Below are 19,155 nucleotides of genomic sequence, written 5' to 3' on the forward strand. Positions count from 1 at the left end.
TTTTTTACTTTTTTAACTTTGTACCTCTACAGGATTTTCACTTTCAGCAGCTGATGGCAGTTATAAGCCATTTCAATGCAGGAGCAATTCTTTATTTCCTGCAACAAAATGGCGCTCCCGGCGCCATTTTGCTGGAGTAAAAAGAATGTGACTGCAGAAAAATGGTGGCGGTGCTTGCGCAGTAGCATCTATTGGTAAGAGATACATGTTACTGCACAGGTGCTGCTGCCAGTGCCTTTTTGCTTGATGTAATTTTTCTTCTAAGCCTCACAATAGCCAACAATATTATATACATTATCAACAATAATAGCAGCAATATTATATGCATTATGTAAAATAGGAGGCAGGTCACTGAAGGATCATTGACCTGTCATAAGGCAATACAGATGAATGTGTAAGCAGAGCGCCACATAAAGACCCCCCCACCAGCCGCCCTGGAGCATGAGAATCTCATTAACTGAAAACTGAAAATGCAGATTAAACAACAAGAAGACGGATTTCATCAACCAAGGTATTATTTTAATCTGTATAACGGCACCAACCTGACACTGTCTGTAGTTTACTGAGCAACTGAAATCTATGTGTTCTGCTGACTGTAATCTAATGTGTATGGCAGACCTTAGACACAGCCACTTTAATAGGAGTGTTGCAGAATTCTCATGCTACATGCATGCTACTGTGTGTTTTCCACCAAATGTCTTATTGCTACTTTTATTATGTGACAATTCCCTAAATTTCTCATGAAATTTGTATATTCAGAAATTTCACCTATTCTTATTACCAGCAACTGAGAGAACTGTTAAACGCTACAAATTCTTTGGATAGCCCTGGCATTAGTCTTGGTGAAAATGCTGAGTACCACCACTTTTTCATCAAATATTTATTGTTATCCATATTTCTGATAAATAGTGATTTCACACAAATGGAAAAGGAATGCCTTTATCTAAGAAGAGTAGTTCCTTTATTTTTATTCTATTTTATTCTTTACTTTGATGACATAACAAATTCTATAAACAAAAAATGATTATCATATTATATCATTTTCATCAATAGGCATAAAGATGTTCATTTCTATGGAGAACAGTATTTGCCAAAGAAAAGAATATTCTTGGATTCATTATGACGAATGAAAAAGAGAAATGGGTGATCTGCATTAAATTCCTCTTCGCGGAGCATGCACATCATTGCAATGCCAGCTGTGGCTGCCGCAGCCTCTGTGCCTTCTTCATTTATTTCCACAAAAGACTTGTGTATGACTTCAGATAAGAAAATATTCTCAGATCCTGATATACCAGATAGATTTGCACAACCTGCATCAAAAATATCAACCATTCCAAGAGCAGATAATGTTGATTTAAGCTTATAGCTTTCTTCTAATTTGAATTTTGGAAGATGCACATGCACATCAATTGGAAACATGTGTTCAGGTTGTGTCCAATCCTGAAGTTTTTCTAAGGAAATTTCCTTTTCAAGCTGAAACACAATTTACATACAGTGGGTTATAAAAATGGTTGTTATCATCCAGAGTAATTCAGATGTCATTGAAACATAGTCTGAGTATGGACCATGATGACAGGACTGGGCCTGGGTCTTGTCACTCAAATTCAACAGCCTCATAGTTATACAGTGGGGAAAATAAGAATTTGATACATCGATTTTGCAAGTTTTCCCACCTATAAAGAATGGAGAAATCTGTAACTTTTATCATAGAAAAAAAAAAAACGCAAAATTGAGCTTAACTTAAGTTGGTATACATGCAGAGGTAAAACGCATGTTCACAATGGCCACAACACATTAAAACCTACAAGAGAAAAAAGTAAATGAAAACCCTGATGTAACTAAGTAAAAAAGCAAAAGTGCATTTAAATAACACAGAGTTTTTAGTAATACTGTTTTTTGATCAGAAAATAGCACAAAAGCCATCCCACATTGTCACGGTAACTCTGATCAGAGTTATATTTTTTGATAAAAAAAAACAGTATTACTAAAAACTCTGTGTTATTTAAATGCACTTTTGCTTTTTTACTTAGTTACATCAGGGTTTTCGATTACTTTTTTCTCTTGTAGGTTTTAATGTTTTGTGGCCATTGTGAACATGCGTTTAACCTCTGCATGTATACCAACTTAAGTTAAGCTCAATTTTGTGTTTTGTTTTTTTTCTCTGTATTGTTGCATTCTGTGGAACCCGGGGTGTGGCCTACCTGTTTCTGAGCTAGAGACTATATAAGGCTTCCCCAGTCTAGTGTTTCACTGGATGGGCCCAGTCCTTTCGTCTGCCCTTATTCACACTGAGGTCAACATTGACACATGGTAAGGTTTTAATATTAGATAGTATAGGACTGTCCCAATCAGAGTTACCGTGACGAGGTGGGATGGCTTTTGTGCTATTTTTTGATCAAAAAACAGTATTACTAAAAACTCTGTTATTTAAATGCACTTTTGCTTTTTCACTTAGTTACATCAGGGTTTTCATTTACTTTTTTCTCTTGTAGGTTTTAACTTTTATCATAGGTACACTTCAACTGTGAGAGACAGAATCTAAAAATAAAAACCACTAAATCACATTGTATGATTTTTACATAATTGCATTGCATTCTGTTGCATGGAATAAGTATTTGATCACATAATAACCAGCAAGAATTCTGTCTCTCACAGATCTTTTCATACACTTAATCAATCACACTTTGACCTCTCCACCATGGCCAAGACAAAGAGCTGTTTAAGGACACCAGGGACAAAATTGTAGACCTTCTAAAGGCTGGGATGGGCTACGGGACAATAGGCAAGCAGCTTGGTGAGAAGGAAACAACTATTGGCACAATTATTAGAAATTGAAAGAATAACAAGATGACTGTCAATTTTCCTCGGTGCAAGATCTTGCTTCGTGCGGTCAGGATGATTCTGCAAAAGGTCAGTAATCAGCCCAGAACTACATGTGAGGACCGGGTCAATGACCTGAAGAGAGCTGGGACCACAGTCCCAAACATTAGTAACACACTATGCCAACATAAGAGGCAGGGAACGCAAGGTCCCCCTGCTAATGCCAGCACATGTCCAGGCCCATTTGAAGTTCACCAATGACCATCTGGATGATCCAGAGGAGACAAGGGGGAAGGTCATGTGGTCAGATGAGCCCAAAATAGAACTTTGCTCCACTCCCTGAGTTTGGAGAAAGAAGAAGGATGAGTACAACCCCAAGAACACTGTCCAAACCATGAAGCATGGGGGTGCTATTCTGCAAAGGGGAGGGAGGATGGACGGTGTCATGTATCGTGAGATTTTGGCCAACAACCTCCTTCCCTCAGTAAGAGCATTGAAGATGGGTCATGGCTGGGTCTTCCAGCAGGACAATGACCCGAAACACACAGCCAGAGTAACTAAGAAGTGGCTCCATAAGAGGCATTTCAAGGTCCTGGAGTGGCCTAGCTAGACCTGAATCCAATAAAAAATCTTTGGAGGAAACTGAAACTCAATGTTGCCCAGCAACAGACCTGAAACCTGAAAGATCTGGAGATCTGCATGGAGGAGTGGGCTAAAATCCCTACTGCAGTGTGTGCAAACTTGGTCAAGAACTACAGAAAACGTCTAACCTCTGTAATTGCAAACAAAGGTTTCTGTACCAAATATTAAGTTCTGTTTTTCTATTGTATCAAATACTTTTTTCATGCAATGAAAAGAAAATTAATTATTTAAAAATCATATAATGTGATTTTCTGGATTTTTTTTAGATTCTGTCTCTTAGGCCGGGATCACACATGCGAGAAACACGTCCGTGTCTCGCATGTGAAATCCAAGCTCTGGCGCCGGCACTCCAGAGCAGAGCGTGCGGCTCCATGTGTTGCTATGCGGCCGCATGTTCCGCTCTGGACTGCCGGCGCCAGAGCTTGGATTTCACAGGCGAGACACGGACGTGTTTCTCGCATGTGTGATCCCAGCCTTACAGTTGAAGTGTACCTACAATTAAAATTACAGACTTTTCCATTCTTTGTGGATGGGAAAACGTGCAAAATCGTCAGTGCATCAAATACTTATTTTCCCCGTTATATATGAAGCTATTGAGATCAGGTCAGTAGACCTGTAACCAGTCCGGACATCATGGTACGTACTCAGATTGTGTTTCACTGCTTTCTGAATTTCATCTAATGAACAATTAGTCTTGAAACTCTGGGTACACTGAAACGCAAAATATCATGCATATTCATTAAAATTTTAAATGTGTATATTATTTAAAATGTTTAGTTTTTACTAACTGTTTTGGAGCCTGCAAAATGTCAAAGGGGTTATCTGTGGGTTCAAGTGAATGGGTGATAAAATGCAGTACCCAAGAGTTGATACTGAACATTGTATGAAACTGTGCTGTTCTGGCTTATTGTTACAACCAGCCAGTGCTGCAGCAGCTAACAAATGATCCATTGGGGTGTCAGACTCTCTCAATCTAATATTGATAACTTAGCCTATGAATTGATCATCGATATGTTAGTCAACACAATCCCTTAAAATGCAGAAGCATCCTTTCTGAATTGTCTCTATTGATTGTGAGTCTGACAACTAAATGGGAAAAATAAAAAGTGCCTATAAGTTCATACACTTTTTACAGGTATAGATGTGAGTTACAGGGAAACTACATACAAAACCTTACCTTTGTGTAAAGTGCTGATATTTTGCCTAATCTAGACTTTCAGGGGCAGTGGATCTTCTCGAAAAAGTGAGAAGACTCTGCTGAACCTGCTTAGTCTAAACAGCAAAGAGAACTGCAGAAAATGGTTATTTTGTTGGCTCTAGTGGTTAGTAGGAAAAATTCAGTACCGCATTACAAATTGTAAATTTTTAGGACAGTCCACAAAAACAAGATGCAAAGCAAAATAAAACACTTACTGGGATATTCATAGTTTACCTTTATGTTTGCCCTGTGCATGCACCAAAACTGGCTTGCTCAGTGCAAGGTAAGCAACCAGCAGGAGAGGAAGGAGGTCTGGGAAGGAGATGAGTATTTCACTAATCCAATCCCCTGTCATCTTATGAGTTTTTCATTGCTAGCCCAGCATTGTCTATATTATGGGTGGGTATTGGGCAGGTCACTGATGACCTCAGAGTGAGACAAATGGGTTCATGGGTTTGGGAAAGGTATGCAGGACTGGCTACTGGATAATATCATGTTTGCTGTGCTCACTCAGGGGGTAGCTTCGACTAATATTTACAGTAAAGTGTATGTGGGTGGGAACTGCCTTTCCCGTTATGAACACCTTCTTATTGGCCACAATATATCTCTCTTGCCTCCGATGGCTAATGAGCAGATGCGCTTTCCTTTTTCTGGTCTGAGCTGTCAATATAGCCCTAATTTCTCCTTTTGCCTTCCCTTGTGGCCTCTTCTACTGCATACAATATATGGAATCGTACTGCAGGATGTGTAGTCAGTGTGGTATCCCCCTATGGGATTATGCTGAATTATAGTGACTGTCAATGACTTAAATCCCTTGCTGCTTTTGATACAGGAAAGATATATATCTTTGTACCATGTTAGCCAGTAGATTATTATTATTATTTATTTATATAGCACCATTAATTCCATGGTGCTGTACATGAGACGGGGTTACATCAAAATAAAAATATCACTTACAGTAAACAAATTAACAATGACAGACTGGAACACAGGGGAGAGGACCCTGCCCGTGCGGGCTTACATTCTACAGTCTTATGGGGAAGGAGACAGTAGGTATGGGGTTGCAGTAGCTCTGATGGTTTTAAGGTGGCCGTGTGGTCATTACAGGTTGTAAGCTTCTTTGAAGAGGTGGGTTTTCAGGTTTCTTTTCAAGGATCCAAATGTGGTGGATAACCAGAAGTGTTGGAGCACAGAATTCCAGAGGATGGGGGATATTTGGGAGAAGTCTTGGAGGTGATTGGGTGAGGAGCGATTAAGCATGGAGGAGAGAATGAGGTCTTTGGAGGACCGGAGATTGCATGAGGGAAGATATTGAGAGAATAGTTTGGAACTATATGGAGGAGGAAGGTTATGGATGGCTTTGTAGGTCATGGTTAGTAGTTTAAACTGGATACGCTGGGAAATCGGGAACCAGTGAAAGAATTTATAAAGAGGGGAAGCAGGAGTGTAGTGAGGAGAGAGATTAATTAGTTGGGCAGCAGAGTTAAGGACGTACTGGAGGGGTGCGAGAGTGTTAGAAGGTAGGCCACAGAGGAGGATGTTGCAGTAGTCGAGGCGGGAGATGATTAGGGCATGCATAAGCATTTTGGTAGAGTGAGGATTGAGGAAAGGATGGATTCTGGAAATATTTTTGAGCTGGGAGGTGACAGGAGGTGGTGAGAGCTTGGATGTGCGGTTCGAAGGACAAGGCAGAGTCAAGGGTTACTCCGAGGCAGCGGATTTCGGGGACATGAGAAAGTGTGATTTCATTTATTTTGATAGATAGATCAGGTAGGGAAGATGTGTGAGATGGAGAAAAAATAATTAGTTCAGATTTGTCCACATTGAGCTTGAGGAAGCAATGAGAGAAGAAGGAGGATATGGCTGATAGACACTCTGGCCCAGATGTCACCTCTCTGCTCTCCAGAATCCCAAAGAGGTAAATCTGAGTGTCATCAGCGTATAGATGGTACTGGAAGCCATAGGACTTTGAGTTGTCCCAGCCCAAGGGTATAGATTGCACTGCACTGACATCGCTGCTGCCTCATCACTATCGAAGCTACCGCCTCACCAACACCGGAGCTACCGCCTCACCAACACCGGAGCTAACGCCTCACCAACACCGGAGCTCCTGCAACCCTCAACCTACTGTCTCCTTCCCCATAATCCTGTAGAATGTAAGCCCGCAAGGGCAGGGTCCTCGCCCCTCTGTATCAGTCCGTCATTGTTAGTTTGTTTACTGTATGTGATATTTGTAACTTGTATGTAACCCCTTCTCATGTACAGCACCATGGAATCAATGGTGCTATATAAATAAATAATAATAATAATAGATTGAGAAGAAAAGAGGTCCTAGGACAGAGCCTTGAGGGACACCAACAGAGAGGGAGCGAGATGAAGAGGTAGTATGGGAGTAGGAAACACTAAATGTGCAGTTGGTGAGGTATGAGGAGATCTAGGATAGGGCAAGGTTTTTGACACCAAAGGAAGAGATGATCTGTAGTAGGAGGCAGTGGTCAACTGTGTCGAAGGCAGGGGACAGGTCTAGACGGAGGAGTATAGAGAATTGTCTGTTAGCTTTGGCTGTAAGTAAGTCATTAGTAATTTTGGTCAGGGCAGTCTCAGTGGAATGGTGGGGATGGAAGCCAGATTGTAGGTTGTTGAAGAGAGAGTTAGATGCAAAGTGAGAGGAAAGTTCAGCATGGACGTGCTGCTCAAGGAGTTTGGAAGCAAATGGGAGCAAAGGTATGGGGCGATAGCTGTACATAGCGCTTTGGGTCAAGGGATGGCTTTTTGAGGATAGGTGTGATTGTGGCATGTTTGAAAGCAGAGGGGAAGGTACCAGAAGTTAGTGATAGATTGAAGAGATGGGTTAGGGATCGGATTAGTCTGGTGTTGAGGTTGGGGAGCAGGTGGAATGGGATGGGGTCAAGCGCACAAGTGGTGAGGTGTGATTTGGAGAGAAGATGAGCAAGCTCCCCTTCATTAATTTTGGAGAGGGAAGTTATGGGGTTAGGGCATTGGTCTGGTAAACAAAGGGGTTGTGGTCATTTGACAACAAAGACTTACCTTGTTTGGTCTATCTTATTTTTGAAGTGCATGGCAAAGTCCTCGGCAATGATTAGGGAACTCGGAGGGGGCAGTGGTGGGCAGAGGAGGGAGTTAAAAGTGTTGAACAACTGTTTGGGGTTGTGGGATAAAGAAGATATATGTAAAATAGGCCTGTTTAGCAGAGGTGAGAGCTGATTTGAATGTGAATGTTGTTTGTTTGAGTGCAGTGAAATCACCTTGCGAATGCATTTTCTTCCAATGCCATTCTGCAATTCTGGATACTTGCCGAGGCTTTTTAGTGATGTTATTGTGCCAGGGTTGTCTATTGATTTGTCACACTCTGCTATGCATGACAGGGGCAACCGTGTCAATAGCTGATGCAAGAGTGGCATCGTAAAAAGCAGTGGCAGTGTCTGTGTCCTGGAGTGAGGATATGGATGCCAGTGGTAGGATAGAGTCAGAGAGCATGTGGGTGTCAAGGTGTGTGAGGTTTCTGCGGGGGTGCGCATGTTGCTGGACATGGGTGACAGGTGAGGAGGACAGGGATGAGAAAGTGAGCAGATGGTGGTCAGATAGAGGGAGAGGGGAGGTTGTGAAGTTAGATACAGAGCAGAGACGGGTGAAGACCAGGTCTAATGTATGTCCGTCTGTGTGGGTGGCTGCAGAGGACCACTGAGTAAGTCTAAAAGATGAAGGGACAGGAGTTTAAAGGCTTCTGACTAGTGGGTGTCAATGGGGATGTTGAAGTCACCCATGATGATGGTGGGAATGTCAGCAGACAGAAAGTGAAGGAGCCAGGTGGAGAATTGGTCAATAAAGGCAGTGGTCGGGCCCGGAGGTCGGTATATGGCGGCCATTTGCAGGATGTAGGGAGAGTAGATGCAGAATAAGTAGATAGAAACATATTTAGAATTGAGAGTCCTCAGTGGTTGATACTTTTTAATGGCTAACTGAAAAGATGGTAGTCTCGAAAGCTTGCAATTTGTTCACATCTTTTTAGTTAGCCATTAAAAGGTATCAACCACTGAGAAGGACTCTAAATTATAAATATTTTGCTGCTTCTGCACAGATACTCCTGTTGCTCCTCATCAGTCTTTAGTTACATGGTAGCAAAGATGATCACAATAATTATGGCACCGCAATGGTCTTACTATGTCAACAAGGAATGCCGGATATTTACCAGAATCTTAATTTACCAATAAACCCTTTAATTTGAATGTCTTTGTGAATCAATGGGCAGCACGGTGGCTCAGTGGTTAGCACGGCAGCCTTGCAGCACTGGAGTCCTGGGTTCAAATCCCACCAAGGACAACATCTGCAAGGAGTTTGCATGTTCTCCCCATGTTTGTGTTCTCCGGTTTCCAAAGACATACTGATAGGGAATTTAGATTATGAGCCCCATCGGTTCAATGTAATGTGTGTAAACTGTAAAGCGTGCGTGTGGAATATGTTGGCGCTATATAAAAAAAAAAGATTATTATTAATCAATAGCATCGCATTGGGAGCATAATGTATAGGGCTAGTACTGGTAAGAGGGTTGGACCGTCTATGATTTTTGGTTTAGTTGTCCACAAATAATTGAAGAGGAGCTTGGTATCCCTTATTAAGTATTTTAGGGTTTTTCCCATATGAAAATGATAGAAAAAAGATTGATATTCTGTCTCACTATGATGAAGTAAACCTACCTTTTGTAAGCCAGTTGTCTCGTCTTCAATATTGTCAGGCAATAGGAGAATCATACTGAGTTCATTTCCCACATATGGGAGCTCCAGTACACGACAGCTGAGTTCTGAGATGTAGTTAAAAGGCAGATGTTTCATCTGATACATCATCTTTACAGGTTTTTGTTCATTCTGGACAAAAGAACATATTTGTATGGTACATTATGTTGTAGTTTATTTTTAAATATGGATCTGCTGTGATTTTGGGCAAATAAAGTCTTCTTACTACTTACTACAGGGTTTCTCAGAAACCTGTAGTATTAATGATTTGGAGTATTTACTATAATTGATAAACCTATAGTACATGATATATCTACTGCACAGTTTTCTTCCGTCACAAGTACACTCCTGAGAAACTGATCCATACACTTCTCATATTCAGCACACATGTGCTTATAAATTGGCCCCCTAGTGGTGGCAAAAGACTGCTGACATTTTTTTACAAATATTGCAGTAGGTTACAGTGGATGTGGCTCTTTAGTTAAAAAAATATAGCATTGCAGATTTACCAAATATAGTAGTAAATAACTGCTAATTATTACATTTTCTCTAAAAATAAGCATTCGTTTTTCATTTTACACATGAAGAGAATAATGTTGCCGTTGGACTTGCACAGTATCTGGTTACACAGTCTCTGAAAACTGTTGCTAAAGAAGCACTCTTTCCATTAGAGTTTTTATTCTCTTAGTATATTGCAGGCATTATATTATATAGCACTGTGTACTTACAATTGCTCATTTTGCCTTTCTACCCAGTTAATTATTCTCTTTTCTATGTAGAAACAAGAAGTCTCTTGTCCCGGCATAAATCATTCCCCTCTTCAAGTCCTGACCCAGCTGCTCCCTCCTGACCCTGACAGGGACTTTTGCAATAACTCAGGAGTCATACAGAGAAAATTGACCTCCTTTTTCTACATAGAGCTTAGAAGGATACAGCTAATCAGTTATTAATTATGTGATGTCATAGACCTAGTGGAAAAGAAAAGAATTAACTGGGTAGAAAAGTAAAATGAGCAATTGTAAGTACACAGTGCTGTATAATATGATGGCTGCAATAGATTAAGAGGATAAAAACTTTGATGGGAGTACTTCTTTAATGATGCTCTCAAGATGGAATAAAAGGTTACCTTGTTTAATCTAAAAGGTACTTCTTTTGTTTGTTCTGGGTTAAACTTCTCAGCCCAGTCACCTTTAAAATATATGGCATTCACCAAAACTAATATGGTAGTTCCATCTACTGTTCCCTCAGATAGTACTTCTGGAATTTTTCCTGTAAAACACAGTAAATTATGTAACTAACAGAAGGAGATGTTACTGTTTAATTCTATACTGTACTTTACAGGTTTGTCCAGTCTTACAAACAAAATGTCTTTGTTGTGCAAAGAAAAACTATTCAACTTTCTATAAACTCGTGTTTCAAGATCTTGACTTGGTATCAGTAAAAGGACATATATTTCTTTTACAATTTCAGATTAAAACCCAACATACCTAATAAATCTTATCCATTGAGTTGCGTCTCTATCTATTACAGGCAATCCTGTGAGATAACAATATAAATCTCTGTTCTGCTGTGTCATTGTAGTCTGGTGACCAATCTTTTTAGCTCAAAGGTGGAAAAAATAACAAATCAAGTGGGTTACTCAGGATATAGGACATCAACATCACATTTCTGAAGGTCCAGACAACCAGAGCAGCTCAGCTGATAAACTTTTGGCTGAGAAAGTTCACAGAAGATGAAGTCGGAACACCATAGCTCCATTAACTGTGATCATTCTCAGGTGCTGCAGCTCAGCTACCAAGTTAATGTTATCTGAACTGCAGTACCTGAGAGCTGCCACTACACAGTGTGGAGTTTGCCAGCATGAATGTGCAACCATCTGCCATAAATACAAGTGCATCTCACAAAATTAGAATAGCATCAAAAAGTTAATTTATTTCAGTTCTTCAATACAAAAAGTGAAACTCATATTTTATAGTCATTACAAACAGAGTGATCTATTTCAAGTGTTTATTTCTGTTAATGTTGATCATTATAACTTACAGCCAATGAAAACCCAAAAGTCATTATCTCAGTAAATTTGAATAATTAACAAAGAAAACATCTGCAAAGACGCGTTCAAGAAGGTCCCTTAGTCTGTTTCAGTAGGCTCCACAATCATGGAGAAGACTGCTGACTTGACAGATGTTCCGAAGGCAGTCATTGACACATTCCACAAGTAGGATAAGCTACAAAAGGTCATTGCTAAGAAGCTGGCTGTTCACAAAGTGCTGTATCCAAGCATATTAATGGAAAGTTGAATGGAAGGAAAAACTGAAATAAACTAACTGAAAAAAATTAACTTTTTGATGATATTCTAATTTTGTGAGAAGCACCTGTACTTAAAGGGGTTGTCTAGGCATGCGGCTCAAGTCTGCAATCATTCTATATGGCTGCAGACTTATGAATCCTCACTGTGTGTAAGGGGTGCACAAGGACTGGTTTGTGCCCCACTCCCCTCACTTGTGTTTCTACGCCCCTGAAAAGCTGGTACTTGTAATATGTCCAATAATGCTGCTATATGTTGTATGTCCGTTATGTGGTATGTGTATTATAATATTGCTATACTGTGTAATGTGTTTCAAATGTATATATATTGTCACGGAGTTACCGCGACAGACCAGAGCCAGAAGCTAGCACGTCTGATGGCTCCTGCTTCGCCGCTGAAAATAAGCATTTCTCCTGTGTATTAAATGTGTTTGTTTTCTTTCAGCAGGACAGGGGTTAATTGGCCACGTGGAAATCCCTGCATTCAGCTGTGCTCGGTTAGCCACTCCTCTCTCCTATAAAAGCTAGACCTTCTGGCCAGATCCTTGTCTGAGATAGCACTTGCTCCATAGACCTGGAGTGTGAAGAGCTGGTGTTTGGAGAGCTGGAGGAGTTTATTGTACGACTGTTGCTTGGTTTGTTCCCTTGGAAATTCCTCATCCTTACCTGCCTTATTTTATTCCCCCCTTCCTTCACACCCTGGTGAATACCTCTGTTATTTGTGAGAGTATATTTTGTGTGAGTGGAGTTTTCCTTTACCCTTGCATTGGTTCCCCTGTTTGTCAGGTTGGTGTACTGCGGTACACGGTAGCGCCTCTCTAGGGGGACAGATGCAGGGCTGCAGCTAGGTGTCAGGGCAAGGGCAGAGGCCCCAGCATCCTTGCCATCTGAAGTATCCCAGGGAACAGGGCGAGTTAGGGTGCCCCCTAGTTCTAGGGCCAGGAAAGGTGCCCCTGGTCCCAGTTTACTCACCAGTCCTATTGTGACATATATTCTTTGTATTGCTTAAAAGTAGAGAAAGTATAGGATTCAGATTAGCCCACTAGAGGGGGCACAAGAGAATGGAGTAAGTGAGATATTAGATAGACCTATAGGATTTAGTTAGGAGGTGCCAGCTGGGAGTAAGTGAGAGAGCTTCCTGAATTGAGTTAGTTGGGGCTGGGAGCCCGGAGGAGTCAGTTGAGTCCCAGAATGTTTAAGCAAGGAGCCCTGCCGTCCAGGGTCTATGGGCTGAAGGTCACTTGGTAACGGCGGTATACAGGGCATCATCAGGATAGTAGCGGCTAACTTCGGGGGGAACGATCCCAAATGTCTGGTGCAAAACGGACAGGGGATTCCTGAAGCAGATTGGAATGGCCAGTCATGAAGCTGCGATACCGAAGGTGATGGTACGACCCTGCTATATTCCTGGAGGAGTGAGGGACAGCACAGGGAAAGGAAAAGTTACACGCTGTGGAGAATCTTGTGCTGCCTTTGTGACTAAACTGGACACGCTGTGTAAAGAACTGAATAAAACTGTTTTGTTTGAACTGTATATGCACTCTGACTGTTATTGCGTGATATTCAAAGGAAGAAAGCCCCAGCAGACCAGAGTGGACTCTGATGTGCAAGTAAGTGAATCACCAAGTGCACAACAGAAGGGGCAATGTGTTTATGTGATGGAGGGCCAGGGTGTGCTATTGCCCTCATCCACGACTACGTCCCTGGCCCGTTACATGTGCACTGTTGGGATTCTCTGGTCCGTGCGTACATTACATGTGACTGCAGTGAATTGAGCAAGACTGGACAGGTCTTGTCCAAATGTGCCCGGAAGTATGCAAATCTCATAATTGTATTCAAATGAATGAACGCTGGCACCGGAGAATCCTGACAGCCACACTCTGCAGGCAGCCAGGATTCACAAGCCTTCGGTCACATAAAGTGAGAGCAGATTTGAGTACCTTGAATACCACGGACCAGCATCTTTAAAGCAAATTCATCATACTGAACATGGTGTCCTATCACAGTATGTTATCGAGCAAAAGGTGCTAATATTTACGTTAAAAGGAAAATATTCAGTAGGATGTTTAATCCTTGCTTACACTGGGCTCATTCAAATTCAGTAGGAGCGAATCAATAATTGACAACCTTCCATGTGTAAGCAAAGCCCACTGGATTCATGAGCAGAGAGTGCTGAATCTTTTCCTACAAAACTATGTTTTAATCTGTGCGAAGAAAATATACAATAAAAAAAGGGAAAAATATAGCAGCAGTAGAGTTACATTTAGTTGTCAAAGGGTGGACCAGGGTATACCAGTACTGCAAACACAAAGGGACTTTTTCTGGAGGTGTCAAACATGGCACCTCAGCTCCTGGACCCTGAGCTTCAATAGGAAATGAATGGTCTGTAACTAGGCAGAATATTTCCTATTTACTGTATAGAAAGCAGTTGGGGAGACACAAGATATTTGAAATGCAAGGCCCTTAGCTCAGCGTCCAATTGGAAACAACAATTTTTAAATATTCCAATCCAGATCATCTTGGAAATATGAGCCTATGGTCAGGGCTTTTTATAGCTGGGTGGCACAAAAGAAGTTGTTCACATGTGAGGGAGTCCTAGGCTGCTTGTGATCCATAATTCACTGTTTCCTTCCCCAAAGGAAACAGAAGAACAATAGTAATTTCTGTTATTTCTACCTTTTTATTTTATATCTACTCAGAACCAATTAAGGAACAAGGAGTTTATATAAAATCAATAAAGTTTATTGTCAAAAATATACATAAAATATTGTTCAAGTACATAATGGATGCCTCAAGCCAAACTGGAAGACCAACAGATGTCGACATACAAAATCCCTTAATATCTAATTAATAAATATTGCATGGTAGGGCCATATGTTCATTACAAAAAACACCATAACTCATGGATATATCTATATTTCACTATATAAGGTAAAATTACCAAAAATAGATAGTTGTAATACTGTGAAGGTTGCTTTCCTAAATACCCATATGGAAGCATGATGAAATAAAGTGACTATGTGCATTGTACTGACCACTATCAATAAAGTGCTGCGTCTCACCCACACAGCCAAGGTAATTTTACCTTATATAGTGAAACGTATATCCATGAGTTATGGTTGTTTTTTGTAATGAACCTATGGCCCTACCATGCAATATTAATTAGGTATTAAGGGATTTTGTGTGTTGACATCTGTTGGTCTTCTAGTTTGGCTTGAGGCATCCATTATGTACTTGAACAATATTTTATGTATATTTTGGAGAATAAACTTTATTGATTTTATATACACTCCTTGTTCCTTAACTGGTTCTGAGTAGATGTGATACATACAGAGTGCGACCTATGTGTGTTTAGGTTGATTTGAGGACTAATATGTATACACCTTTTTATTTTATAACTGTTTTGCAAATTTGTGTCAGTTTATTTTTATCTTTTTATTTATTTTATTGTAAACACTGTATATATTTATATTAAAGCTTAAAAATCTTTAATAAGTTTGATCCTTGTATGTTCTAAAGAATCTATAGTGTTTCAGAGAGTGTGTGTCCTTTTTGTTTGTCAAACAGTAACATATTTCAGGGACTCATCACCCAGTGTGTTTGATGAGTAGTGGCAGCGTGTTAAGTAACTGAGGTGTGTGGATTGTGTCGGGGTGCTATCTATGCTCACTTTATAGTCTAGTTTAGTGATAGATTGAGTAAGAGGAGATAAATTGACCATTGCCAGCGCACCCCACATCACGTTCTGAGAGGTGCGTACGTGATAATCTGCTTAGCTCATTTTGCTCTGCAGCATGCATAGTATAGCATGATAAATCTGACGGGTTCACTTTAAGGAATGTTCTTGCAAGGAATGTTCCAAGCAATTCTTATTTTAAAGTGAACCTGTCACCTGATTAATCCTGTGCATCGGAGCCTGTTTGCACAATTACATGCAGGTATATTATTCTCTGAAATGCTCTGGTGGTTCAGAGAAAATAGGCTTTAAAGAAGCTTCTCCCAGCACCTCTGCAAGTGATTGACAAGTCTCTCCCACAGTGAGAGGCTTGTCAGTCTCCTAAAGAGGCACTGAGTGAGTCTGTGAAGTATATTTTCTCTCAAACATTTCAAAGAATAATACATGACTGCAATAGTTTGGTCAGTATGAATCAGGTGACAGATTCCCTTTAAGGCAAATAAGGCACTGCCCAGTACCAACAAGGTAGAGTGGATAAAGTGACCAATAAGTATTTCTTCAAGGCTTAAAGGGGTTGTCTGGTCTAAATCAACAAGCCTGCAATTACATTATGTGACTGCAGACTTGTGAATCGTCACATAGAGCACATTGTGTGCTGTAAGGATACTCAGGTGTCAGTGCCGGGAACAACGGTCACATGACCACAATCATGTGATATTCATACTCCAGGCTAGAACCTGACTAGATTGTTTCTTACCTCGCAAAATACACTAGTATTGAGCACTCTGGAAACTGCCTATATGAGTTCTGTCCGAGAGTATGTATATCACATACTTGTGGACGAGTGACCGCCATTACTGGCACTAACACCCGAGAATCCTCACAGCACGCTGTGAGGATTCACAGGTATGCAGTCACGTATTGTTATGTTAGACGAGTCAACCCCTTTGATGTGCTGATGCATCCCCCTTGCCTGTCAAAATTAATTTCACATGTTTAACAAAATACTGACCTTTTGTCTGTTCTGAAACCCATTTATTGATTTCCTGTCTAGCAGCTTCATACGCAGATATAAAGTCTACAGTGCCCAGCTCAGCTTTGTATAGACTTCGAATAGATGCCAAAAATTCCTGCCAAAACATAACATTTAAGGTGTTACATAAAGTTTGGCCATCGTGAGTTGGTCAGTGTTGAATGTTGTGGGTAGAGAAAAATGTTAAGGCCCTAAATGCATTCTCATAGCGAGCACAGGAGCGAGGTTGCTAGGTATGTGGGGGTCGGGAGCCACTATCTAATGTGAATGGCGGCCTTCATCAGAATGACTAATAAATATACACATATCTTTACTAGGGTTTACATATCTCATTTTGTACAAATAGACCATAAGTACACTGGGTTAGTGGCCACGTGTAATCTCTATGTGAAGATGCTGCAGTTTTCCCATTACAATAATGATACCTTTTGCTTTCAATAAGCATTTTAATTAGTATTACCATAACTCCTGTGGGATTCAGTTGTAAAAATCAAAAATGGTTCACAGAAAAGTATAATTGGATAATATCATCCCAGTTCCCAGGCACTGTCTTTGGGAGCACTGTGTGCATGAGCGGGTAGTTTTGGAAATGTGAATGACCAGCACAGAGCTGCTTAGCCCACTGATTGGCTGCCACAATGTCAACGGGCATTATACACCATGAGGAACGTCGGGGACTATGAGTACAGTGCAATTTTTTTTTTTATAACAAACTATGCCAAGATATCCTGGCAGGGGAAAACCCTTTAGGCTGTCGTCATACTAGCAGTATTTGGTCAGTATTTTACATCAGTATTTGTAAGCCAAAACCAGGAGCGCAACAAATAGATGGAAAGTATAATAGAAACATATGCATCACTTCTGTATTTATCACCCACTCCTGGTTTTGGCTTACAAATACTGATGTAAAATACTGACCAAATACTGCTAGTGTGACTGCAGCCTTAAAGTTAGATTTCAGCATTTAGACCCAGATCTTAAGTTTGAGGGGAACGGAGAACTGGAGTAAGATGCACAAAATTCATATAACTCGACACACGTTTCATCCGCCATGCGTTACCGACAGACGTGTACGACAGACACTATTCCATAGTAATTCATGCCACCTTTGTGTCTTTAATTTGTTGGTCACCCTTGACCATGATTTGTCCCACTCATATTCCTCCCCCTTTTTAAAAAGATTCGAACTCGGCTTCAGGAAAATGGCCGCCGCGATTTCCATCTGCGCACGTGCGGCATCCCGTGGCCATTTTCCTGAAGCCCCGGTAAGCAGGAGACTCCATCTGCGCACGGGCGGCCTCAGGAAGATGGCCGCGCCCACCGAGAAACCGCTGAATAGCAGCGAGCGTGCTCTTTTTCTACAGCTGCGCAGTGCATTCGGCACTTGCGCATGCGAGAAGCACTACGCCACCAACGGGAACATAAGCAAGATCTGGGGGAAGAAACAGCGCTGTGACCACACCCATCCGACCTGACCAGCCTGATTGACAGGCGAAAAAGGACACTTTTGTAAGGTATTTCGGCAGCATAGGTAGGGAATCAGGGGACAAAAAATACCCTATTGTAAAGCACAGCTCAGGCCCTATTTAACGGTATTTTTATCTCCTACTGAAAAAACGGGGTGACAGGTTCCCTTTAAAATTTTTCACTCTTTGTTTCATTGCAGCCATTTGGTAAATTCAATATTAATGTACACTCTGCACCCCATCTTGACTGAAAAAAACAGAAATGTAGACATTTTTGAAACAGAGGGATCAAATCTATAATAGCGCTTCAGTCTCATTTCCATATAAATTAAAATGCTAATTTCTCAGTAATAGAGGATTGGACTGTCCATGTAAAGGTATTGCTGGACTTGTCTTTGAAAAAGCTACATGTGCATATAAATAGTTTGGGGTGTGAAATCCTGCTGACAGATTTGCTTTAATGCACGTAATATATGCCAAAATATATATGACAACAGCCCTATTAAACATCATTTTTACCAAAATGACACATTCATTGGTAACTACTAGTAGATAACTATTGGGTAGGGGTTAAACACTGAGGCCCGAAACCTTCTGAAAGGTTACCATTAGTGATGAGCGAGTGTACTCGTTGCTCAGTTTTCCAGAGCACGCTTGGGTGGTTTCCGAGTATTTATGACTGCTCGGAGATTTAGTTTTCATCGCAGCAGCTGAATGATTTACACCTACTAGCCTGCTTGATTACATGTGGGGATTCCCTAGCAAACAGGCAACCCCCACATGTACTCAGGCTAGCTAGCAGCTGTAAATCATTCAGCTGCTGTGATGAAAACTAAATCTCCGAGCAGTCAAATACTCAGAGGTCACCTGAGCGTGCTCGGGAAAACCCGAGCAACGAGTACACTTGCTCATCACTAGTTACCATTAAAATGCAAAATTTTGTTAGGTATGCTTGAAAATTAATGTTTGTGACTAACACTCATGCAGGGCCTGAGATGAACAACGTCTCCCAAAAATTAAAGATCAGACATGCCACAAGCTGTGATTATTTTCACATATTTTCACATATTTGCAAGTATTAGATAAACCAAAAATGTTTGTGTTCCTGGAAAAAAGTATACCCCCTACGTGTGACACAGGGCATATATTCTTCCTGACTGTTAGATTGGCAGATAGCATGAATCAATGTTTCCGTATAATAGCGACCGGCTATGATCATCAACTCCATACCACATCCTTTATGCAATGTGACCATAGAGTTCAAA

General features: G+C 40.9%; 1 protein-coding gene across 1 annotated transcript in view; it reads right to left on the reverse strand.

Annotated features, from left to right (window-relative positions):
* Positions 1 to 938: 938 nt before the first annotated feature.
* The window catches only part of SERPINB1 (serpin family B member 1), a 29,648-nt gene continuing 11,431 nt past the window's right edge, over positions 939 to 19,155 (reverse strand). The window contains exons 4-7 of the mRNA XM_069730763.1: positions 16,404 to 16,521; positions 10,538 to 10,680; positions 9,376 to 9,543; positions 939 to 1,473 (exon numbers count right to left, since the gene is read on the reverse strand). Of these exons, the coding sequence (XP_069586864.1) occupies positions 1,072 to 1,473; positions 9,376 to 9,543; positions 10,538 to 10,680; positions 16,404 to 16,521 (831 nt within the window). The 3' untranslated portion in view covers positions 939 to 1,071. The remainder of the gene's footprint in view (positions 1,474 to 9,375; positions 9,544 to 10,537; positions 10,681 to 16,403; positions 16,522 to 19,155) is intronic.

The sequence above is a fragment of the Ranitomeya imitator genome, chromosome 6 (assembly GCF_032444005.1).
Source record: "Ranitomeya imitator isolate aRanImi1 chromosome 6, aRanImi1.pri, whole genome shotgun sequence".
Classification (NCBI taxonomy): domain Eukaryota; kingdom Metazoa; phylum Chordata; class Amphibia; order Anura; family Dendrobatidae; genus Ranitomeya; species Ranitomeya imitator.